At 39.8% G+C, this 27,084-nt stretch overlaps 1 protein-coding gene across 14 annotated transcripts in view; it reads left to right on the forward strand.

Moving 5' to 3' along the window:
* The window catches only part of LOC117955125 (neurexin-2-like), a 118,242-nt gene that overhangs the window by 13,881 nt on the left and 77,277 nt on the right, over nt 1-27,084 (forward strand). For 7 of the 14 annotated variants that reach the window (XM_034889325.1, XM_034889322.1, XM_034889318.1 and 4 more), the window contains exons 2-6: nt 11,276-12,417; nt 13,379-13,399; nt 18,979-19,008; nt 19,250-19,261; nt 24,569-24,870. In XM_034889325.1, the coding sequence (XP_034745216.1) occupies nt 11,715-12,417; nt 13,379-13,399; nt 18,979-19,008; nt 19,250-19,261; nt 24,569-24,870 (1,068 nt within the window). In that variant the 5' untranslated portion in view covers nt 11,276-11,714. The remainder of the gene's footprint in view (nt 1-11,275; nt 12,418-13,378; nt 13,400-18,978; nt 19,009-19,249; nt 19,262-24,568; nt 24,871-27,084) is intronic. The other 7 variants (XM_034889324.1, XM_034889326.1, XM_034889319.1 and 4 more) reach the window with 2 other exon arrangements.

Genomic DNA, 27,084 nt, shown 5'->3' on the forward strand with positions numbered 1-27,084 from the left:
TTGGCACATTCCTTGAGGAACACAAACTGACCTGCCAGGGAGATTACATGACATTTATGGCATCAAGCTGCTTCACCTTTATGTTATCTCTGTGTTGTGTGTATGGCTTTAAAAGCCTTTATGGGTTTATACCAGTAATGTCGATCTTTTATTTATGTAGTGTGTCTTTCTATACTGTATTTATCTACTCTGGGTACAGTACAACAATAAACTACATCTACAACATGAGAAAAAAAGAATACTGAATCACTTTAAAGGTGCTTGGAAAGATTTTTAGCATTCTTGCTGTACTTTATTGCAATTTCTGCAAAGTCCGAACTATGCAAATCTTAAATGCAATTGGCAATTTTTTCATGTGAAACCAAAAGGGTGACATGTTGTGGTCGCAAGTTTTGGTGGAGCATTGATAATCTCCCAGTCACTCTTTTTGTCTGCTGTACATCAGTACCTCTCTGTGTGCTGAGCTGACCCCAGGATCTTCTGAAGAGAACAACTACAGTTACTCAACTCCATTCACAATGACTACATTAAGTTTGATATTTTAAAGATTCATGACTAACTGTCATTGTACTCTGACCACAGAGGAGGAAAACATAGCTGCAGTTAAGGGAACTTTCCCTACTGTCTCCTGGGGACAACAGATTAAATATGAAGAAGTAAATATATTCTAAACAAATTTTGAGGCAGGACATTTTTTTATCAACCAATCTTCTGAATTATTAGCAGGACTTTGAACTCTTACTTGCCCTCTACACTTCCACTATGAAAAAAACACATGCGTATGTGTGTGTCTCTGGGTTATTTGAAGAAATCAATTCCCAGTTATGCTCCATAATTAGTAAAACATGCTACTAGACAGATGCATAAATGATTCATAATGATTCTGCAAACAAAGCAAGAAAGTTTTGTCTTTGTCAGCTTTACCATTAATGAAAGCATAAGCTAAACAATTTAAAGCAATTAAAAGGAAAAATTTTCTAAAAATAAATTAGTTTGGAGACAAAGTTCCAAGGCAGCAATGATGTCTTTAATCCAATGTTTCCATCAAAGACAACGTCTAAGTGTATGTAGGTCAGGCCCATCTTTGTTCCATACCGGGGCAAATTAGATTTAAGTTTTTAATTGGTTAATTAAAAAGTGTGTATCATTATTGCAGTCAATGTCTCCATGTGTGATTAGTTGTAATACGCTCTTTTCTTGTTTAACATGAAATGCTTTCAATGATTCCACAGACTGTACGACTTGTCCCTGATGTCTTACTCAGAAGACAGGTCTGTTCTGTAAATTGTACAAAAGGCTGTGAACTTGAGAAGCAGGCACCCAGTTATGTGACAGCAAGATATCACAAATAGTATAAGCACATGTGAAAAAGGACCACTGACTGTTGAAAGTTTTCTCATTAACCATGTTTGTGCAACACAATTCAAAACTGATAATATAAAATAAAATAAATATAACTGCATAATCTCATTTCCTAATTAGTCCCAGCTGCTGCAGCTCTCTCCAGCAGTTCAATTCAATCTGCTTTTTAGCTTATTGTTTTGAATGGATGAGTCTCACAGCTCTCATCAACACTTGCTATAAACTTGTAGACAATCTCAGACAAAGATTTTACTTTTCAAAGTTACTAAACCCCTTTTTTATAGTTTATCTAAACAAACTTTCTAGTTTGACTTTCCGTGTGTCTAGCTGTACTGTATTTACCTACAGTTGTACAGTACAACTGTACATTATGGTGAAAAAAGAATACTGAGTCACTTTGGAAAGGCAGTTGGAAAAATTGTGTAGCATTCTCGCTGTGCATCATTACAATTACTGCAAAGCTCAAACTACTATATTTGGAAGCCAACATTTATTTAGAAAGGTTTGGCAATTTAGCTCAAAGTTCGAAAGATAGTACTTATATTGTACACTGAACAACACTGGGAAAACAAAAGTAAGCTCATAGGGCAACAACAATAACAAAGCTGGGGATGGCTCTGCTTCTATAGGAGGTTTAGTGTAAAATCTTGAGGTACAATAGCAGCTGTCTCACCCCCCATCAGACAGTCTTCTGTATTATATATCGTATAGATTATCATTAGAAATGTGTACCTCTCCATGTCATCTAACATCCCGAAGACATGCCCTGTTTTGCTTCAAGCATCACTCAGACTATGAGCACTCAGGTTGAGAGGGTAAAGGATAACAGAGGTGTGTTGAGAAGTCATTCCTTGCAGAACAACTTTTACTCAATGAACGTACCCATGACAGACCCATACCTCAAGCAGATTGGGCGTGCATATTGAGCGTGGCTTTCCTGACGTTCAATCCTATAGGCCTATTGGAATTGCTTTTATAGTCTTGCAGGCACCATTTAGAGAATGACGAGGTATTCAACCTCCACTGGTCCTCTAATCGGAAAATTGATGAGTGGAAAGAAAAAAGCTAAACAGCTGCTGAACAATAACCATGTGGTACATTGGGTACAAATGCTGCATTTGACCACAGTACAGTGTCAGTCTAGAACGTGCTTGGGTAAACTGTAGACTGCTGCAAGACAAAAAGACCTTGAGCTCTGTCTCCAGACTCAAACAGCATAGTGTAAAAGGCCTCTGCAACAAAAAAATACACATCATATTATATGGTTAAATTAAACAAAATTTTTGAACAGTGTTAAAACATAAAATACATACAGTAACTGCCACAGTAGCACATTCTGACATAATTCTGCATGTACAGTCTGTTATCAGTTCATTGTTAATAATATCGGTCAGATTTATCAGAATCACAATCAGAAAGGATTTTATTGCCAAGTATGTTTTTAGACATAGAAGGAATTTGTCTTTGTGTTGTTGGTGTATGTCACACATTTTCTAAATATAAGAAGGATACAAACTATAGAAGAATGAATATATACACAGTGAATGTATTAATGAAGATAAAAATATAAAGTAAAATAGGTCAAAAGGAGCGGTACAGCAGAGTAGGTACAGTGGCATGAGGAGCCAGAGGTGGAGTTTGGAGAGAGTCAGGGTGGGTTCCGGTCTTGTTGATAAGGCTAGTGGCGGAGGGGAAAAAACAATTTGTGGCTGGGGTGGGAGGGGTCAGCCACAATCTTTTCAGAACGCTTCACAGTCCTTGTGGCGTATAGGTGCTGGAGTGGTGGCAGATTTCAGTCAATCGCCTTTTCTGCAGACCAAATGACACGCTGCATTCCGCCCTTGTCCTTGGCGGCATACCAGATGGTGATGGAGGATGTGAGGATGGACTCAGGGATGGTTTTGTAGAAGTGCACCATCATTTGGCAGGTAGAATTTCTTCAGCTGCCACAGGAAGTACATCCTCTGTTGAGCTTTCTTAATGAGGGAGCTGATGTTTAGCTCCCACTTGAGATCGTGGGTGATGATAGTTAGATGGGAGATGATGATTGTTCCCGGAAAGACTCCATAGTGATGGGGGCAGGTGAGGCTGAGTTCTTCCTGAAGTCCACAACCATCTCCACTGTCTTCAGAGCATTGAGCTCCAGGTTGTTTTGATTGCACCAGGCCACTAGGTGGTCAGCTTCCCACATGTAGGAGATGAATCCGCGAATTTCCGCGAGAAGCTTCAAAACCTAGTGACTGGAGGTGCAACTGTTGGTGTACAGGGAGAAGAGCTTTGGGGAAAGAACACAGTCCTGAAGGAATCCGATGCTGATGGTCTGTGAGTTTGAGACGCGTTCCCCCAGCTTTATATGCTGCTTCCTGTCAGACAGGAAGTCAGTAATACACCTACAGGTGGAGTCAGGCACACCAAGCTGGGAGAGCTTCCCCTGAAGCCGAGCCGCGATGATGGTATTGAAGGCAGAGCTGAAGTCCACAAACAGAATCCTGGCGCAGCTTCCTGCGGAGTCCAAGTGCTGGAGGATGTAGTGGAGGGCCAAGTTGACTGCATTGTCTACAGGCCTATTGGCTGTGTAGGCAAACTGCAGGGGATCCAGGAGAAGGTCAGTGATGTCTTTGAGGTGGGAAAGCACAAGACACTCAAAGGACTTCATAACCACAGAGGTTAGGGTAACGGGTCTGAAGTCGTTAAGTGCTGAAGTCCTTCGCTTCTTGGGAACAGGGATGATAGTAGAGGACTGGAAGCAGGTTGGCATGTGGCATGTCTTCAGTGAAGTGTTGAAAATGTCTGAACATTGGAGACAGCTGATTAGCTTCAAGCTGGAGGGGGAGACAGCATCCGGTCCAGCAGCTTTGCGGGGGTTCTGTCTCCTGAGGAGTCTCTTGTGGATGGAGAGAGTCAAGCGTGCATGCAGCAGAACAACTGTGTTAGCTGAAACGTTATTAAGTATCACACTTTGACCACTGTTGTTTGATAGACAGCCATGGATTCAAGCAAAACTGACTCCCATTTCCTACAGCGTTGAGTTTTTGATTTCTGTGAGTCTGTGATTTCTTTGAGTCTGTGATTTCTGCCCATGCACATCAGGCATCACATCAGTAAATCAGTAACTGTTGAACCTTCGGGCTCTCTGTCCTTCCCCAGGGTAGCAGGTTGACTCTTTGTAGAGTATTCATGTTGAATCACTTCAGCAGTGTAATAATAGATAGATAGATAGATAGATAGATAGATATATAGATAGTCTTTATTGTCAACTGAGGAAAGTTGTTTTCACAGTCTGTATGGGGCCTCACAAATATACAAACTGTACGTACACATATAGTACATTAAACATAGACACCATCACCCCAATCACCCTGTAATGCACAGTTCCCTCCAGTTCATTCCACTGGCACCCTTGTAGGTAGCGCATATAAGTAACACACACAACATTCACCGTTGGTGAGGTTCGTGTAAGGATGATATGACAGAATATACCATACTCAAATAAAACAATCGATGAACCCGTCTCTAGGTCAAGGACCTGTATCTGCGTCCTGATGGAAGCAGTGTGAAGAAGGGGTACAGGGGATGACTGGGGTCACGTTTGGTGGCTTTGCTGTTCAGGTCTGATAGGTTGAGGATGGGGAGGCCCAATATATTTTTGTGCAATCTGGGTGACGCAAGTTAGTTTGTTTCTGTTGGTGGCAGCTAACATGTTAAAAAGGCCGGGGCTAGGCAAAAAGCTGAACAGATGGATACTGGGAATGTTCTATCAAAGAGAATATAAAAATTTGTTGTTAAATGTTAAAAACAACAGATAAAGCCAGAAATCATGGTCAGACCTGAACTTCAATAGCCACTTTAAGACAATAACAAAGTCAGCCTACCATCCCCTTAAGAATATATCAAGGGTTAAAGGACTTATTTCTCAGCAGGATTTGGAAAGACTTGTTAATTCTTTTTTTTATCTTTAGCAGACTTGACTACTGTACAGTGTTTTTACAGGTCTCCCTAAAAAAAAATCATCAATCAGACATCTGCAGCTGATTCAGAACACTGAGTTCTTACTAAGACTAAAAAAGTGGATCACATCACTCCAGTTCTGAAGTCTTTACATTTGCTTCCTGTCCCCCAAAGAATTGATTCTAAAATAATATTCTTTGGACAAAATACATTTCTTATCTGCTGCTACATTGTGAACTACCCAGACCTCTCAGGTTGTCTTGGATAGGTCTGCTTTCTGTCCCCATAGTCAGTACTAAACAGCAAGGAGCAGCATGCAGTTTTTATGCACCATACAGTATATCCAGAACATACTACCAGAAAAACTGCAGTCCGCTGCAAATTTCAGTTCTTTTAAATCAAGGATAAGTACCCCTTATCTTGTTGCTGTCTTTCTTTAAATAATTGTTAATTTCTCATACTGCCCTGTAACTTTTTATTTTCGTATTTTATCTGTTTCTATATTATATTTTAGTTTTTCTACTGCTCTTTAATATTTTACGTGAAGCACTTTATATTGCGTAGTTGCTAAAATGCGCTATACAAATAAAGCTACCTTGCCTTAATTGAGTGTCACTATTTCAGCTGCCAATCCTAAAGGCTCCATATATTCAACAGTAAGAGCTTTGCCTCACTTGTAACAAAGCACTGCTGCTCCTTGTGAAAGAGCCGTAGCCGTGGCATCCTACTCCTACACAGTAAGGATGGGTCACACATCAAACGTGTTGAATGTTAATTCATGGGGCTTACTGTAATACATTATATAAGAAAAATATCTTATAAATAAATATCTATCTATCTATCTAAACAGGTACTTGTAATTACCATTTTAGTAACAATATAATCAATATTAACAACAAGGTATACTGTAGCACTCAGGCTAAGTAAAGTGGTGTGCACACATACATTATGTGATTTGTCTGCACTTTGGCCATGTAATACGTGTGTCAATACAACCTCATATATCTTGTATAGATAAGCATAACATACATGATCTACTGCCTTTTTTTCTCTTCCCCACTTTGAACACCATTACCTAGCATCAACATTACCACTAGCATTTAGAGCATTCCTGTGAGGAGGAAATGTCTGGAAGGCATATTCAGAATCACCATTGTACATGTAATTTTACAATACAAAGAACACACACTTTTTGTATATAATAAAAAGATGAGCATTCAAATACTTTGAATTGTATAAAGACTGTAAAATGGTTAAGGCTGTGGTAAAACAATACATGATGGTAGGAAAATTGTGCTAGCAGTAGAGTGACCATAGCACTACATTATGTGTCCTTTTGCAGTAGTATTGGTAATTTTATCAAGAGTGTATGGTGTCATTATACTTAGCAGTTGGCACAATGGCATTGAACTATGATATGAGTACGTCAGATTATGTATATGTGTGCAATTGTTTACAGTTACGATACAATGAGAACTATTGCAGTTATACCACTAGAAATCGCTCAACTACTGTAGGTAGTGTGCCATCTTTTATGGTATTACAGCAGATAAAGCAGTGAAATATGGGGCAGGTGAAAAATCTGCCCCTGTATTCTGCAGAGTTAACCAACACAGCTTAAATTAATCATCAGATATTTTACAATATTGGAGTATACACAGCAGTGTTTATTGGAGATTCTGACCATGATGGGTAATGAAGAAACAGCATGTTTCCCAGTAAGCAAAGCCATTAAATGTAGAGGGGGCAGTGTAACAAGTGTAAAAGTAAACACCTTCATACAAGTTGATACATAATTATAATGTGATTAATAGGGAGTCATATGTGGAGGGGGGGAACAGCTGACCCTGGGACAACCCACAATTTGAGCGCTCTACTATATATTTCATTGGATTGTTATTACCTTTTGTACAGCATACCAGTGCCATCAATTCAATAGGTTGAACAAAAATGTTAAAGCCAGGAAAAGTTGTTGACACTGCACTACACTTACAAGTGCAGAGAAATGACATTGACAGACTAGCATCCCAAAGCCCCTTTGGGAAACAAGCCTTTGTATGTTTAATATGCCCTGTGTGTGTTAGCCTAATAGTCCCTGAGATATTCTGAGGGTTGGGGAAATTCCAAATATAAAAACAAAAGAAATGCAGCCGAATAGAGAATACAAACAGAACACAAAGTTTTAAGTGGATTTAACCAGTCGATACGGCCCCTGTTCATCTAGGGATTTTCTTTTAATTTCTTTCTCGTTTAGGTAATTAGATCTTATTTATCTCAGCTTTTAAGCAAATCCAGATGGCATGCATTGCTAGGTTAGGGTCCGTTAAGAATGTAGGTTTGCTGACTTGACTTTGTAAACACATTTATATAGAAGATTTCGCAGTTTGAAATGGTTCCCTATTTCATCTCATGTGACTGAAAATAATCTTGACCTTAAACTGTTCTAGCAATGCAGTTCCATTGTCTACAAATATTGTTAGTCAAACTGTGCACGTGTTATATGCTGTATATTTAAGGATTTTTTGAATATTAGTTAGTAAAATGTTGCGTATCATCATCATTCACACATGTGCATATCTGCTCCCACATTATGATGCAATTATGTACACAGGTTTCTGTTAATGAGCTTCCTAATAGGAGTTTCTGCAAAACAGTCATCATGTGGCAAGGCCATGAAGAAGAAAGCATGCATGCCTGCCTTTCTTTTTACATACAATACCTCTAATGTGTTATTTGTCTGACTCAAAGCAATCAGGTTCTAAGAAGCATATCACACACCATACCTGACCCTAGCAAATTGCAATTCATCCTGTGAAGATGGTGTCAGCTTTTTATGACCTTCCAGGATACAGCTATTCCCATGATAAAGCCGTCTATCAGAACAATTTTCTCCAACCCTATTTTGAGGAGAAACTTTGATTTATTTGCTGTGATGCACTCTTTCTTGTGACATCCACCTTTAGTGAATAAACCCAAATGTGACATTCCCTCATCAGCAGGAGACCCAATAGAGTCTGTAATTCCCTGCAGACTCAAATGTATATTATATTTCTCTCCGTGTCAGAGATGAAATTGGGCCAAACCTGCATGAAATGCTTCTGCTCCAAGTTGAGAAATGTCTCTAAATGAGAGAGAACTCAGTGTAACATAACATAAAGATTACTTTTGTGAATCATTGCAAACCCTAGAGCTTTACCTTGACTTTATCTACAGTAGATTGTATTTATTGTAGACTGATGGATTGAATCTGAGTGGATCAATACCTTTTATGTAAACTGCTACAATATCTGTATTCCTTTCTCTTTCTGAGGATTCAGGGTGACTTTGGTACATTTTGTTAACGTTAAGACTCTAACCAGAGGCATCGTTAGGCCTGGGCATCCTGGCTACAGTCCCAAATGAATAGCCCTGTATCTCTCTCTCTCTCTCTTTCTCTCTCTGTCCTCTTACTTATTTTACTTATTTACAAAAACAAGTATAATACAATAAGAAAGCCCCAGAATGCCACATGCAAATAGGAAAACAAGTTTTTTTCCACGGCAGTCACAGTTCTTACTTTTTTTGATAGATTTCATGGTAGAACTGTGTCTTTGTCCAGTTTATTTTTCCAAGGCGAATAGAACGGGCAGCTACGTGCAGGGTTCGACCATCACGTAGGATATATTGCTATCACCTAGCAACAGTCTCTAAGGGAAGAAAGCTGTGAAAGGTGTAATTTTCTGAGGAATTGTAGCCTAATCTAATACATTGATGCCATCAAAGCAAAGTATAGGAGAGCAATACTAATTATTTAGTTTGACGTTCCTGTTATGTGACGTTTACAGTCTATGGCTCAGACTCAAACTCACCTTTGCGTCGCATATTGTCCACTCTTGCTGTAAAAATAGAGATGAGCAGCACGCCTTCTGTGGTTTGTGCAGCTTCGGGTTTGTCTCTGCTGTGGAGATGCTGCAGCAGATGTGTTGCGTTTGTGAAGTATTTCTGCCGTAGTTTTGGTTTTCCACCTCACCTTCGCTCATTCAGAGACCAGAGTCTTAAACGTGGCCCTGAGACTAATAGAAGGTCGGAGATCTACCAAATCAGCAGAACAATCATGTGTTGCACAGCAGACTATGGTGGATTATTTTCTCAAATATTGTGGCTTTATTCTTGTAATAGACTATTATAACTTTATTTTTCACAAAATATCACAACTACTCCAAATCTCAGAGAACACAGATCTGATGAGTTATATTTTAGTATATTGTGTTATATATGCAAATATAGTTATAGTTTTTCTTGCTCAAACACATCTGAAATATGACAGTCCAGGGGTTTATTAATTCACTAAATGGATTCATGTACCATTGAGGTGATTAATTGTCATATGCATTTTTAAGGAGCTCACTTCCTCAACAAAAGATACAAAACAGGGAGGAAGAGTAAATGATGCCTATTGGGCTACATGTGGGCTTAATGAATTGTTCAATGCTCAAAATGTTCCCCCCCCCCCCCCCCTTCATATGGTTTATGGCATGAGTGGTGGTGTACTTATGTTGTTTTTTTCTTTCTCCTTGCCTTATCTGTGTTAATGTTTGAGTACCATGTGATGTGATCTTTTACTGCCATCTAATTTCCCTATGGTGACAATAAACATGAACTAACTAACTAACTAATCTACAAAATGGGGCTAGAATGAACTACACTGAAATACACTGGCTATTAACAAGCTGGGCAAGCCAATTGCCGATTTGCATTGCATTTAGTTCATTTAAATGGGTTCGAGCTAAGCCCTCACCTCCTCAAGTCCTAGAAACGTCCCTGGTAAAACTAAGCGTGTGAGTATTATCAGATGTGTGATGTATGACTTGCAGTATATAGGCATCCTTGAGATACAGTGTTCCACTCTTGTGTAAATTGGTTGTGATAGATTACAGCTGCTGATTTAGCTTTTGATCACTTAATTGGATTACACAACGGTATAGCTCTTTTATGTGTTTTGAATAGGTTTTGGGCAGCTGTTAAGTTCTTTGGCACAGAGGCTTAAACTATAAAAGGTTGTGGCTACACAGACAACTCTTGTAGAATAAATTCCTTAATTGCTTTGCTCTCTATAAAGAAATTGTTGTTGATAAAGAAAAGATATAATCATCCACTGAACACAAATGTTGTCTCCTAGAATATGTGTAGTTTTGCTTGACATGATTCTACCAGTTGTAGTTTTTAGCCTATCTGAATGGTTATAATGAGCCAGGGCAGGTCCCCTTTTTGGCTAAAGACTGATCAACTTTATTTGTGGGCTTTGGCCTGGGAGCTGCACCCTCTTTTGTTATCACCAAGTATTGAATTTTCTATTTGTTTGTTTTGAACACAGACTTCTTCCTTTTCATCACTCCCAGCCTCTGGCCTGTATGTGTTGTTCAGATGTCTTAGCTTTATCCCAGGAACCCCGGGGGGTCATGGGGCTCAATATCACTGAAGTTAGGGAGACCGTGCGTTGTACCAAAACATCTGTGGGGGGTTGCTTAGGAAACAGACGGTTTTCCACCAGCTTTTGGATTGCTGCACAGTTCTTAGCAAACCAGTGAGACCCTTTGTTTCCCTTTCTGGATGCTAAGACATGAGGTGGGGCGCCAGGGTTTAGATGCTACTTGCCCCAAGCATTGTGTTGAGGGAGCATTGCCTGTTGATGGAATCTCTAAGCTGCAACCATGATCGTAGTGACAAGCAGCAATCAACAAGTTGTTGGAAATGATTTATAAAAATGTGAACCACTGGTTCTGAATCGTTTATTCTTCATAACAATTAAACCTCTCCATCAAGCTAATTTCCATTTTAATGATTTGTTAGATTTGTAATTAATTTCCCTGTATTTCATAATGACTGTGGATTATGTATTTATCTATCAATTTCACTACAACACAATACAATAAAGTGTTAGTAATCGTTCCTGCTATTCATTACACATTCTTCTTTTATGTCTTAGGATGTTGGGAGGCTGAGAAAAATGGAGGCTGTACCTAAGCTGCATGCCTAGCCAACCCATGGATAACTGACAGGAACAGTGTTGGATGGACGTCAAGAGACTGGATGGCGAGACGAGGAGGCGCACAGTATTGTGGATCACTTGTGTTGTTTGTTCCCTTTCTCAGCTGATTGAAAGTATATGCAAAGCGTTCTGCAATGTGCCATCTTTGTTCACTCTGTCACGTGTCGCCCATGGAGAGATGGCAAAAAGAATCAGGATAGACAGTCAAGGCTAAAAAAACTATTTTACTGTGTGCAGGAGTCTTGTTTCTGCAAAATTTAAGGGGATAGAAACACTATAGTGTAGAGCCTGGATAACATTTCCTCCTCACAACTCTATTGTTAATTCATATTAATTAGAGACTACAGGGAGCCAGTAGTTGTAAATAGTAGCCATCATGAGCAGGTGTAAAGGCAATGGTTCCTGGTTACTGTTGTTAGCTGGATTGGTGCTAACAGCAATAGCTCTGGAATATGAGGGCGTTCCTGGTCAGTGGACACGCTATGGCCAGTGGGATGCCAAAGCAACAGGTGAGCTCAGCTTTATTCTGAAAACCAACATCAGCAAAGCCCTGGTGCTCTATCTGGATGATGGAGGGAACTGCGACTTCCTGGAGCTTCTGATCGCAGGTGGGACGCTCCACATGCGCTTCACAATCCATTGTGCAGAGCCGGCCTCCCTGCACACCGAGACGCGAATCAACGACCTGCGCTGGCACAGAATCCTTCTCTCTCGTAACTACAGAGAGACTAGGCTGGTGGTGGACAACGAGGAGAAAGCAGCTGAGGTGAAGTCTAAGAGAAAAGAGATGGTAGTGGCCAGTGATCTCTACGTAGGCGGCATCTCACCTGATGTGCGTCTCTCTGCCCTGACGTCCAGCACCGTTAAATACGAGCCGCCATTCAAAGGCCTTATAGCCAACTTGAAACTGGGGGAGGCATTACCATTACTGTTGGATGGCCAAGCTGTTAATAGTGATTTGGAGTACATATGTGACACACACTCTCCGTGCGGCAACAAAGCCGTGTGTTCCGTCAGCCAAGGAGAGGTCCTCTGTGACTGTATAAATACCAGCTACAGAGGAAGGTACTGCCATGAAGGTGAGAGAATTATCCTTCCTACAATTACCTGTGTCGTCCTTCATGATCTGTTTGTCAAAGGGCTTTTTTCATGACTAGCATTAGCTTACAAATTGTTACCATTCCTATAATATCCCATTTAAGGATATGATTCAAACCCTCATAACTGTAGCATCTAAAAAATAATCAATAAAGCCCACTTTAAAGTGACCCAGGTCAAAGTATACCACAGAAGTACTAGAATTTGAGGTGTTCCTTCATTTAACAAGTGAACTCACAACGATGGATTGGCAGCTATAGACCCTTATATTAACCAATAATACAGTGTTTTCATTAGGTATGCCTTATTCAATTTAATTCAATTCAATTTTATTTATATATCGCTAAATCACAACAACAGTTATCTCATTGCGCTTTCCACAAAGAGCAGGTCTAGACCGTACTCTGTGATGTTATTTACAGAAACCCAACAGTTCCCACCAAGAGCAAGCACTAGACAACAGAGGCAAGGAAAACTTCCTTTAAGTGGCAGAAACCTTGAGTAGAACCATGGCTCAGGGCGGGCCAGAGAGAGAGAGAGCGAGAGAGACAGAGAGGCAGAGAGAGACACAGAGAGGCAGAGAGAGACACAGACAGATAGACAGATAGACAGACAGACAGACAGACAGAGATAGACATAGAGAGAAAGACTTATTGCAAAGTCATTTAAAGCAAGAAACATTTACTAACTAACTGTTAAACGACATCAAACTTGCACTGGACTATGACTCTTTCTGTAGTTTATATCTCACAGATAAACTGTGATATACAACGGTCATGGTCAGTAATTTTAATACTAAAACTATACTACGGAACAACTGACCACACTTGCAGGCCCTGGTTAATACATGTTTCCATCAACATGCATGTTTGGTGGCATGGAAAGAAGTAACAAGGTTAAGAAAAACATTAAACATGTTTGTGTTTCTTTATTCTCTTGCAGCTATCCAGAAAGAAGTAGAAGGTAAGACAATGCATTATATAATGAGCATAACGAAGAGCCTAATTTGTTTTTCGTGATGCTCTTATTTGCAAAGGCTATTACCACAGCATCAGTGTGTGAGAGTGTGTTCGGTTATTATTATCAGGTTGTTATTGTCGGTTTGGACTGCAGTTCTGACATCCAACAAATTAAGCTGAGAGGAGATATACAATCACTGGTCACAAGGTCACTGTGGAAAAAGTGCTTAAAGTGCTTAATGTGCTGAATGCTCATTGTATATAAAATATGTGTGCTCAAGGTGACTGGAGAGGTCTGCAGAGCATGTAGGTGTTGCACAATATGGGGAGCATTCATATAATGCATTATAGAAAAGAATATGACTACAGAGAAATGCTTTGTTTTATTATTTATAACTTCTGAATTTTTCTTCATGCCATCATATGGTATGATGATCTAAGGTCAAATATGATGGCATCCTTTGGCAACATGGCTGATTACTCAGGCTTAGACATTCATTATATTGTAATTGTTTTTTGCATAGCAATGTTTTTTCATAGGTGCATTTAAAATTATTTTCTTAAGCGGAGCAAATCTCATTTGGCAGGAAAAAAACATTTCTCTCTCATCGGCAGTATTTTAACTGACCACCGATGTACGGGATTGGTTTCTAATGAGGTGCACATATTGAATGTGAAATGAGGACTGAAAGTGAAGAGGGAGATTGGTTTAGTCGGCATCAGAGCAAAACATCCATCTCCCCAGTAACGACTGCTGGTTCTGGTGAAAGGGCAGCCAACAGGCTCAGGAGACCAGTGCAATGTACACTGAACCCCTGCACATTATAAATCACTGTTACTGACTCAAAAGGCACCGACCCATGCACACCTGCTCTCCGAAATCCTGCTTGGGACACTTACATTTTGCATGCAGAAGCAAAATAAGCCGAAGATTGCAAAATGTTATCGTCTTCGTGTATAGTAGCTGTGCAGAGTACAAGTAGAAGGGTTTAAAAAAATTGGTGTGCATAATGTTAGATGTATTTATATATATTCTGTATTTAAAACAGCACATAAGTAAGACTTACCGACTGTGGTATATGGTCGTATGCTTCAGTAACAGTTAATAGGTTTCATCTCGACACTACTTCCAAAACAAGCATTAATCATTCTTAATAAGAGCAAAGATGGCATGGCTCTGCTCACAGCAAAAAGGCAGGCATTATTAAATGGCATGCTGCAAGGAGAGCACATCAGAATGTTTATTGGATTAAAGCTTGACATAGAGACAATCCCCAATGCAAAATGCATGAAAACAACAATGACAACAGCAAAATCACTCTCACCAGATGCCTTTTTTTCTATCCTTCATACAACTCCATGTGCTTTTTGGCAGCAAGTCTTTGATGTCCTTGCAGTGACGGAAATAGACAATTCCATGCGTTCGCTCCTATCCCTAGAGATGGGAAAGATGGTAACCCATATGCTATATTTGGTTTTGGCTGTGGGTTTTAAGTGGCGTGGGAATTAACGTTATTTGTCTGAGGAACTGCTTTAAGGCAGTAAACCTTGGGAACTGCAGGTGAGTGTTCTGAGACCCACAGAATGCAGCACGTGGGCTCCCGTTGATCTGTTCGGACAAAGGCCATGGCGGGCAACGCTCTAATGCCAAAAAGAGTGCAGCATCCTCTGATGTTTTGTGTGCAAAAAAAGGAGGTCTGTGAAAGAGAGATAAGGACAGCCACCTAAGATACAGAAAGGAGAGAAATCTCTCTAACATATAGAAAAACCTTACACAACTCTCTTTCTGTCTCTCTCTCTTTCTCTCTCTCGCTCTCACTCTCTCTCTCACACACACACACACACACACACACACACACACACACGTCAACTGAAGCACATTGTTTTGCTTTTACTTTGTAAGCACACAGTGACGACACACTAAGAACTACAGGGATAATAAAGCAAGTATTGAAATCTAAAGAAAGCACACAGCTGGTCCTGGTGGGCTCGCATCTTTTAGCAGCAGTGACTTTGGACTAATCCCTCGTTACTAGAGGCTCCATAATACTGTACTTTTCATGGGAAAACAAATTTGGCAAATCCTAATCCTCGTGCTTTGACTTAATTAAAAGGCTAATTAATGTCACATAATGGCAGAGGTTCTTCAACATCTGCATTTGTTTTTGTTTTTTTTTACTATATTTGTTTAATTAAAGTTACTTAGACAGCAGTGTTTGTCTTGTTAGAAGTATTTCCAAAAAGTCGAGGAATAACAAAAAATGTAAGAAGGATGTACTGTACTTCTGCTTTTTTGTAGCCTTACTGACATTTAATTTACAACCTAAAATGTGTATTACTCATGCTAGTTTCTATCAGTGACAATACTACAGTATTAAAAAAAGTCTTGATAATTGTAAAAAGTAAAAAAAAAACTTGCACAGGATAAAAATCTGTAACAAAATTGGTCGGAAAAAGGAGGCTATGAAATTTAAAGCTCAAGAAAATATACTGAGGAAAAGCTTTAACGTTATATATTAATATAATAAAAGATATTTGGGTATGGCAAAAAGAGCTCTTAAGAATATCATCAGAACAATCATGTGGCTGTCATAGTTCCCCTTGCTTTTTCTGGGCCAACCCAAACCGAATCACATGAGAGAGAAAACTTCAAACCTCTTATCATTCAGGTTTCAAACCAGCGCTAACATCATTCATTAGGGCTCGACCAGTGGTGCAACAGGCTTGAAGGGTTGAAAACACTTGATTCAGCATGGATTTACTCAAGGTCAGCAGATGTAGATAAGTAAAGGCATATGTCGCATTACTACTAAACAATTTCTGTTCTCAATCCCTTATGGAGTATCATTATAAAAAAAAATCAATAACATCACACCCACAATGTGATTCAGCCAATTCACAGACTCCAAACAGCCCGGCTAGAACAGTGGATTGTTTTTATTTATTGCAAAATATACTTGTTTTATGATGAGGCCAAGTTGAAAAGATCCTAAAAGCAACATTCCAACATTTTAGTAAAATGAGCTTCTATTCCCATGGTTATAACTCTTTGTTTGCCCTGAAACTCTTCTTATACTGTTAAGGTTGCCTCTTATCTTAAAGGCCTTTTTTTATCCAGGCTTTCCCCTCTAATGGGGCTCTACAGGTCTAGGCCGTTATCTCTGCATTTCCACACACTCAGGTTTGGGTGTAAGGCTTAGCCAAGAAAGTAGAGCATGTTTTTGGGTGGCTGCCCCTATACTAGGGCAGCAGCAGCACCACTCTTCATCCATTTTTCTTCACTCCTTGAACGACAACTAGATATTCAAAGACATTGTTGGCTGAGGCACTTGTCAAGTGCTGCCTGCCTTGGCCTGTTGTGGTCACCGCATTAGTCTCCATTAGTCATGGATGCGGGTCAGTTTTTCCTCACCCCGTATTCAACAAAAATCAGAATCATCATAGCTGTGAATCCTTCGGGTTAAAACTCCTTTCTCCAGCTCCACAAATATCACCAGGGTTGGACTGGGCATTCCCCAATGCAATGGCCTCTAGCTTTGTGACTGCTTCTTCTTATTAGTTGGACTATGGTAAATCTACCCCTCCACAACATGGAGGGATGTATTAACAGAAATGTATCCTGCTGTCTCAGCTGGTGGCAGCTTACAACCTGGCGCTGCTGGGTGTATCTTTGTCACTGTTAATGACAAACAAACTCCCCTTGTAGTCCCTTGCTGCCACTGCAATGTCTTAGTTCTGCTGAGTGATGTGCTTTCTCTTTTATAGCAGAAGCATGGACAGAAGATACAGACACCAGCAGAAGTTGAGCTCAGGTCCAGTCAGATCTTAGTACGTCTGGTGAGAATGAGATGAGTGGAGGGGGGATGTAACACTGTTTATGCCTTGTTTAAACATACGTTGGCTTGTCATGTAGAATGCAGAGCCACAGTGAGGTGCACACGGCAGCTCTTTGTCTGCAGCGTAGACAGTGTGGTTGGACTCAGTCACTGGCTTGGCAATGACACAATGTATCAAAAGCCTTCATGTTGGCAGGCAAGGACCCTCCCAGGGGTAATCATGTCCATCCCACACCAAGAGCTGCAGCACGGACAGCCTTGTTCAATGGAACGTGTGGAAGAGATTTGTGCCGACCTGCCTTTTCGTAAGATTTTACCTCATGACTGAACTGGGTCTTGAACTTTGAGTGTTCGACTTGCTGTATGAGTCTTAGAGTGCTGATGCACTGATGAGAGCCGTTTGTGTTGGCTGGCCCAGTGGGGCTCATGTACTCAGCGGAAGTGTTGCATTGTGTCATCCCCATCTCCTTTTTGGCAAGAGGAGTAGGTATGCATTATACATGTAATTTCTGTATGGCTTATGTAGATATTTGTCTGTGTACAGGACATACACTGTAGGAGTGAGAGACTTAGGCTGGCGGTGGACGCAAAACTGAATCAAATTTAGCTTTGATTGCCGCAGTGTGCCGGCCGACCAGCTGGACTTTTATACACAGGCACCTGCAACTGCTCAGCAATATCATTTGATTGATAGGCTGCAGTGTATATTCAGTTTGCTTCCATAGATGTATGGTAGTTTTACTACAGCTTTTCTTTTTGTTCCCAATTTGAGGAGTCCAGTACTGTACTCATCCGTAGTCCAAGAATGCTCTGTGTTATTATTTAGTTTGGATTAAATGGTCTGTCTTACTGTGGATGACTGTTACTCCATTAAGTCCTACGAGTGTTGGCCATTGCAGTTAGCCCCTGTGTTCAGCACAGCAAACACAGCACCACCTTCTACTTGACAGCATATGTAGGTGGGAGGTGGGACGTGGCATTTTTGTCTTGGCTAGCTGCTTTATGATGGCGTAGTCAGTGAGGCTTTAACGCAGTGCAGCATCAAGTCGCAGCTCCATTCTGATTTTTCTTTCTTTCTTTCTTTTCAGAAGTAAAAGGTTAGGTGTAGCATATCATTACCAACTGACCTGTGACATAATGGTTGTTATGTAATCGTATCAGTGTTCCTCCAAATAAACCTATTGAACTCAATTAGATGGTAAATCCTCTGTGAAATAGAGTGACGGTCACTAAAGATTTAGTGGATAAGGACTGGTATGACTTCTGCCCTTTTATAAAACACTACCGTATTGAATGTTAAATAGGCTCAAATGGATCTGCTGACCATTTACATGCAAATTACAGTGAGTCGAGACAAGTGGCAAAGCTTATAGAGCCCTGGTTACATTATTAGATAAAGTAGGATTTACGTACAGTATATCTGATATACCTCGAGCGCTGTCTGCATCAAGTAAACATACAGTATGTGTTCCATTTAGAAAAAAGCATCTATGTGAGCAACTACCTATAATGGTTGCACCAATCAAGATGTTTTTTTCTCTCCTTGCCTTCCCTCTACTCCCTTGAGATGTCTGTCTGTTTTTAGTTTGATTTCCCCTTTATATTTTAGTTTGAACTTTGACATCCGTACCTACCCCAGGATGTCTGTCACAAACTGCAGTCCAACATTGTGACAATGCTTTTGTTCTCCCGAACCTCTTTATGAACTTCCTGTTTTCGTATCCTTTTTTCTGTTCTTTCCCTCAAGGTCTGGCGCACCTGATGTTAAACCGCCAAGGTATGGGGTCTATTAGTTTGTTTTTCCTTCCCAGTCACCTGATCACAACATTTCCCTTCCCCTGAAATCATTTTAGTTAACTGTGCTGCACTAATATTTCCTCTCCTCTTTTTCCATATACTTGCCTATTCGTTTTTTGCTTCCTGTCATGTTATACTCACTACTCACTCAATCTTTGTCCGTCAAACCCTTGTCCTGACCACTGACTGAGCTACTGGAACATCACCTTTGACCTCTGCAGTTTTTCGCCAAGGTAATGCATCTATGCTCAAAACATCTCTTCGGTTTGGTTTTATGATGTTTTCAAAGAAAATAAAGCGATGTCGAAAGTAAAGAATAGAGGTGTTTCATGACAAAGATGTGTCTCAGGTGCGCACAGAAAGAAGATTTTTTACTTTTCTTGTTAATATACAGAATTATTATTATACATGCATACAGAATTTGGATTTTCGAAATTGTTTCTACATTGTAGTAGTGTTAATATGTTGCATAATGAGCATAGATTCAAAAGTTTTCAAACAAGGGAGGAGATTTTTTTTCAATGGGATTTTTTCAACCAGTAAACAAGTAAGAGTCAGGAATCTAAACTATGTCCTGTTCTTAAAAAAAAATGATATATCATTTTGAAAACTGTTTTAAACTCAAGTACTGGGTGACATCCGAATTATAGACTAGCCTTGGTTCTGCGATGTTAAACCTTGGTGGAAAATGTTTCATTCAAAGCAAAGATTTTGCTGTGTGGGGTAACAGACGTACATGAGCAACATAAAGACATTGTTTATATTACAAAAAGAAAATATTCCTAAAATTAATTCAAGAGAACACACCAACACTGTTGACTGTTTATCAAGTTGCAAATATCATTAGTATATCAGTATGCAAAGATTATTTTAAAGCAAATGTGTACTTCAGTGCTTAGTGTTCTGTGCTACAGAAAGATTTAAAGAGTTGTATAAATATTTTTTCAGTTCAATTAAATGTATAAAGTAAGAATACTTAGACTTCATGAAGTTTTTAGGAAATATCTCTCCTTAGTTGATGGTGAATTATTGGGTATGGCTCTTGATTGTTGATTTTCTTTCGTGTGTGTGTGTGTGTGTGTGTGTGTGTGTGTGTGTGTGTGTGTGTGTGTGTGTGTGTGTGTGTGTGTGTGTGTGTGTGTGTGTGTGTTGGGGGTTGTCTGGAGTTGTGAATCACCATGAGCAGTACAAATAAAAAAAAATGAAATAATAGGTAAAACACTTAGACATTAGAAATTGGCTATATTTATGGTTTGTTTTTTCTGCCACATATTCTGAAGTTCAGACAAAAGTTATCATCCTGTCTACATTGCAATCAATGTTGCCTCTAAACGTAGAGACTTGGCTTTATGACCCACTCTGACAGTGTAAGACCCTGCTTAAGTTCTCATCAGCACATTTCCTCTTTCTCAAAATGTTACTTGGATTATTATCAAGAGATAAGAATATTTTTGGGTTGAATTTTGACAAAATAAAACTTGTACACAGTGTTCTAGAATATAGTCTAAAGCATATTTGTTTGGTTATTGCTACAGCTCCTGTATTGATTACTTTTTTCAGGTTAATAGAAACTTTATTCTTTCATTATGAGATTCTACTTTTATTTTGGACCCAATCTATGCCTAAAAGTATATATTTAATTATGATGTCTGATGATAAATTCCATAAATAGAGTTGTGTGTTATCTTTGAAATACATTGTTCCCACTCACATGGAACACAAATTGGTGTAGATAAAAAAGAGTGTGTGGCAGGACCCTGGGTGTTCTCAGATACATCTTCTGGTGTTGAACTGATAACACTAATATTGAGGTCATTTACAGTAGATGAAAAGGCTTAAGCAAATACTTAACATTATGATTACACCAGTTTTTCACCCACTATAAATGGTGCAGCTTGAGGCGATACGTGACTGTGACATTATAGATTAAGGTCTGGATTCTCTGGTTCCACGCTTTGGGACAAACTTGTTCATGTACAGATGTAGTAATCAGTCTTTACAAGGCCCAAAGATAATGTTAAATTTAAGCTGCTACTTTAATTGATGGGTATGCTGACAGAATAATGTAGTTGGGTATGCTGGGTATTAGAATAATACTGCTGTATCAAATATTTAAAGGCTGACCACAATGTCATCTGTCATGAAATTAGGCCTAAAAGTAATTGCTCCATTTAATACATCAATAATAAGAAGTTGGTAATTGATTGTTGAATAAAGATCAATAGAAATAACCCTCCAAGCAATGCTCGGCATAGCACAGCAACGGTTAGTAACCCAGTAATGTGCATATGATTTCATTGGTACATAAGGCATCAAAGTTTTATTCAGCCATTTCATGTTATGACAAATAAATGTTATTAACTTTGACAATATTCCAGCTTTAGCCTGAGGGGACACTCAAGGGAGTAGTCTGATTTAATCTGAATTGATTAAGCCACAAATAATTTCAAACCAAATATACTGCACAGTTGTCCCCCTATAGTTTTATAAATAGACTAAAAGCATTTTGTAGACTTGAAGAAATTCAGCAATTGCTGCTTGTGCGTGAGCTTCTGTCCCAGAATGCTTTGCTAGCATGTACACTACACACAGATATACTGTAAATGGTAAAATTATTTAGGCACAGGTGTAGCTCACTGACCACCTAGAGTCCTAATGCACATCACTGCCTCCAGACCAACAGTAAACTGCTGCCCTACTATCCACATGCCCACACTGCCTGACTTACAGTATGTTTGGGTGCAACCAGCTGACAAGGGACTCCTCTGCCCCCGAGCAGGAGACAAAGTCAGCAACTGCCATCTGCGACCTGGACTTTTGGAACACATCAAAAAATAAAAATAAAGCGTAATATTAATGAGCAAGCCACATGTGGTGCGGCCACTGCAGCATGGTGTAATTGCAACAGAGACTGGACTAACAGGTGGGCTAATAGGTATAAGTAGCAGATAATTTCTTTCCACCAGATTGCAAGACTCTCTTCCTCTGCAGTGTTTGATGTGCATCATGCAGTGACAGCAGCTAATGCTTGGCTCCGGGCACTACCTTTACAGATAATCTGTCCTGGACATGGGCATGGGGGCAACACCTCCATTTGTGTAGCTCTGCACTTCATTGGATTGGCCATTTGCAGCACCCTAAGGACTCACCAGTATTAGTTTCCTGAATTTAGAGGGTTGGGGTGCAAGTAGATTGGAGACCGAAAGAGAGGAAGGGGTAGCACCAAGCAAAAGGATGACAAGTGACGCAGGGAGACATGCAGAGATTGTTAGAGCTGCCATTATATTCTGCTAAACCTTCTTTTTCTGTCAGTATGGGCATGCATTTGCATGGCGAGATAGTTTGGCTCAATTGTCTTATCCGAGGTGGAAGGTTAATGACTTTCCCCAAGTCAGAAGCAACATATATACAGTGCTGAACTGCTCCAGCAGCATCTCAGAGCTGGTGAAGTGACTGCAGCCAGTGTCCCTTATGGCATTTCCTCTGAGTAGGAGCCAGAGTTTATCTGGTGTCAGAGCAAACAGCCATTCTTGCCTTTTTCACAATCTGGTAAACATTGTTGCTGCAGACAATGGACAACCTCTTAGGTAAGCACGAAAGCAGAGATATGGCGCTCTGCCTTTCTAACCACCCACAGATTTCCACAGGTCTGCTCTTGTTATATGGACTGTATGAGAAAGTGTTTCTAAGATATTAGATTAGATTGTAGCTTGCCTGTGGGGTTAGTGACTGCACATGTACAGAAAGCACTTTGCTAAATTAGGCCACAATACTTCGGGTGTCTCATAATCTTATTTTCTTAACCACTATGAGTTGCCTTCAGTGTTCGCGGCCCTGACTCTGCTCCTGCTCTTCCAGTAGGTTTATATTTCACCTACAACAATAGTCAAAGGCTGAACTTCACATTTAGACTCAACATCAATAGCTAGTTGGTGTCTGCTTGCTAGTTGACATAAGTACACTACTCAAACAATAGGGACTAATGGGACCACTGATCCTGTTGGCTTAAATTAGAACCAGAGTTCAGAAGTCTTTTTACTTTACAAACAAACTCAGGCTTCAGGGACAGCCTATTCTTCTAAATTGAAACCGCTTGTTCAGTATAGCTTCTAGGCTGTATCTTACAAACAAGCAAAGGGAGGGGTGTCCATACTGTCTTCAAACAGACCCTTTATCGGTTCAAGAACTGTGTTAAACAATAATTAACATTACCCCAATGCAATCAACTGTGAAGTTAACTGTGGATTTCGATATGATTCAGATTAAAAGTGGTTGTCAGAATGTGTTCAGTGTGTCCAAGGCCTTAGTGAAGTTTTACTCTTCCGTAAACCACAGGGCCGAGACCATTCAATACTATTTGATGCCAGAGCTGTGTGACTTTTTGTCATTGTGGTGTCAATTTCTGTTTTTACGAATTTTCTGCTGTCTCCACTCAGATTGTTGCATGACTTCACAGTCTCAAGATTTATAATTTGCGCCAAAGTTGTTTTGATTTCCCAAATTCATATTAATTGTATAGTACACGTTTTCTTGCGAGTATGGTTTCTATGTGTAAACTATATCCGTCTATCTGTTTATCTAGGGAGCTTCAACATATCTTTTTCTTTTATTCAAAATGTCCTTTTTTCATCATTAAGCTTATGTTGGCAATAATGTTATGTTGGTAATTATCTTGTGTTAGGTGCAATCATTATTACATCATTGTTGAATTCACTGTAATAACATGATTGAGTTTGTATAATGTGTAAAGATGTTTGACACCACATGCACATAGTGAAGCTAGTGTCTTTAGTGCAGCTTGGGAAATGTTGTTGAGAAATTCCAAGATATTAAGAAGAAGACAAAAATATTCCTTGCTCTGGTTAAACCGGAAAACTACTTTTATTGGAATAGTCGGGAAATGTCAGATTTTTCTGTACATTTAACATCCTTACTGGAAATTCTTTGAACTGCTGGTATTACTTAGAGGTTTAGCCGAAGCTTGACACATTTGTATCATCATTTTTAAATGTCACTGTTGAATATAGGATTATTTCATATTCATTGCCAACAATTTTTATGAAAACACCAAAACCACCTCTATTCAAAATGGGGGCAAATTGTGCATTTGTTGGGGCCTAATTTTAGCTGCAGATTTGATATGCTACTGAGTATTTAAAGAACTAGAATAAAAGTGTATGTGGGCTTGACTCATAGTAACCTACATTGTAATACTGTAGCTCACTAATGGGTTTGCATGTGGTATGCAACCCAGAGAAATATGCAACACAGACAGTAGGATCAGTTTATTGTTGGGTTTTGGTCTTTTCATGGGATTTGTAGATATTATAAATAAAATCATTTAAAATGTTTAGGGATTTGTAGTATATGTAAATAACTCCACAAATACATACATGGTCTGAAATATTTGTTTTGCTTTCTCACCGAAACATTACCTACCTGGACATGTCACTAGAGTAGTGGATACACTGCAGTAGGTAAATCCAATTTAAGCCTGATGACTCATACAATGATCTAAGATGTTTCTCCTCCCCTCTTAGGGCAGGAGGAGTCTGTGGCCACCTTCAAAGGCAATGAGTTCTTCAGCTACAACCTGTCCCAGACTCCAATTCAGAGCAGCTTGGATGAGATCACGCTGTCCTTCCGTACCCTGCAGAGGAACGGCCTGCTGCTTCACACAGGGAGGTCGGCCGACTATGTCAACCTGTCCCTGAGGAACGGAGCTCTGTGGCTGGTCATCAACCTGGGTTCTGGTGCTTTTGAGGCCCTTGTGGAACCTGCCAACGGGAAGTTCAACGACAATGTCTGGCACGATGTTCGAGTGACACGCAACCTCCGCCAGGTGTGTATACATCCACTGCCTGTGACTTGCACCTTATTTGTGCAAGTCACAAGTCAGTACATAATTATCTTTAACTTTTGGATCAGATAAAGGGTCAAAATACTGCAATACCAGTCCCATGCAAGAAGGGTTTAGGCACTTATAGTCCTCTATCAGTATAAACACAGACAAAGACTGTTGGCGTCTTTTGAATGTGTACTATTTTTGCTCCACTTGACTCCCTGTTGCCCATCTTCCACATACCACAAGCATATTCGGTCATTGCCCTCTTTCTCATGAAATAGATTGTTTTGGTGGAAATCACTGAGTCATTTTATAATCAGGCAACTTCTGTTATTTTAAGCACCCACAAGACTGCTGTAAAGGTCTTTCTACCTCGTCAAAAGAAAGAATCAACTCATACAGTAATATCCGTCACAATCATGTATCCTGTAGCAGTGCTGAAATCTCCGCAGCCTGTTGTCTTTTTATACCTTTACAAAACAATAATTATTGTTAAGACTTTGACAAACTGCCTAACAATTGCAAATGCTACTTTGCATGAGGTCATGAAAAATAGAGTAGAGCTTTTATATAATTTATCAAGTCATTGCATGTGCCCAATATTGTACAGCTATACCTACTGTACTGGTCTGCAGCAAATACAGATTGGCCCTAAGGTTTCATATTCATTAACGCTGTCCAATGGACAATGCATAGTGCTGAGTTCCCAAACTAATTTACAGACTGCGTTACATTAAATGTTACCCTGCTGGCTCTCTACTTTCAATGCAGTCATTTTACAATTAGTTCCATCATACAGTACCCTAAAGATCTACTAATGAATGTTTTTTTTCCTATTAACACTAACTGATGTTGTAATTTCTGTGTAATGCGAAAGGGATTGTTTGGATGAACCCACATATAATTGCCCATTTCTGCAGGAGTGTTTGAGCTCACAGATTGTGTTTTGTAATGTATTTAAACAGAACTCCAAAGGCTCCAGAGGTTACTCTTTTTCTGGTGTGTAAAAAATGATTTGCTAACTGTGCAAACATTTGCAACTTTAAACCTACAATAACAGATTTTTTGGGCATTTCTGTTAAGTTGAGTAGAGAACTTGTGAACAGTTGCTTATTTACACATCCAGCAGTTACAGAGCAAAATAATCATTCATTTGGAGTAGTGTTTTTGGTCCAAGTCCAATATTCATTCTTTCATGGTTGTGTTTTCGTTCTCCTCAAACCCTTAAAAGACCCTGAAAAAAAGCTGGCTCCAAAATAGGCAGGTTTCCATCCAAATGTAGATCACATTTTGACTAAATCCATCCATCCATCTTTGTCCGCTTATTCGGAATTGGGTCGCGGGGGAAGCAGCTCCAGCAGGGAACCCCAAACTTCTTTTTCCCGAGCCACATTAACCAGCTCTGACTGGGGGATCCCAAGGCGTTCCCAGGCCAGGGTGGAGATATAATCTCTCCACCTAGTCCTGGGTCTTCCCTGAGGCCTCCTCCCAGCTGGATGTGCCTGGAACACCTCTCTAGGGAGGCACCCAGGAGGCATCCTCACCAGATGCCTGAACTACCTCAACATTTTAACTATATATTTCAAGAAAATCAGTAAAAGAAAATGTGAATGTTTGCATGTTTTTATGAACTACTGATTTGCTAATGTGAGGACTTGGATTATTGAGATAAGCAGTAGGTCGCTCCTTGTGTTCACCAGCTAGCCTCCCTTTTGAGGTAGTAATGTACAAACAACATTTTGGTATTACTATCACTTATAGAAAAGGTCACAAATTGGCACATACTGGGGAGTGGGTACAATATGTAAAGGCAAACAAATTGTATTCACTCAAGCAGAGCTTCTTAGCTGAGGTGCTATGTGTATTCCTACCTTAAGCCGCATACACATGATCAGAGATAAAACTGCGAGGAAGGGTGCAGAGCATATTGTAGGAACAGAGTTAGAGCGCAGGTGTTCTTCGCCATTGCTGCTGGCTTTGATTACACCTTAAAAAGGTCAGCAGCAACAAGGTCATTTTTTAAATATGTTTAACTTTGAGCTGTGCGTGACCAAGGATAGCGCTTCCTCCATATTGTCCCTCCCCCCCCTCCACCGCACTCCCCATAGGATGGCGGAGCAAGTGGCTTTTAAAGTCTATTTAAAAAACTATAGGAGAGAAGTCACACCACTGAGTCTAATAAGATCCATGTGAGTCATTTGTAGCGCAATA

The sequence above is a fragment of the Etheostoma cragini genome, chromosome 13 (genome assembly GCF_013103735.1).
Source record: "Etheostoma cragini isolate CJK2018 chromosome 13, CSU_Ecrag_1.0, whole genome shotgun sequence".
Lineage (NCBI taxonomy): Eukaryota > Metazoa > Chordata > Actinopteri > Perciformes > Percidae > Etheostoma > Etheostoma cragini.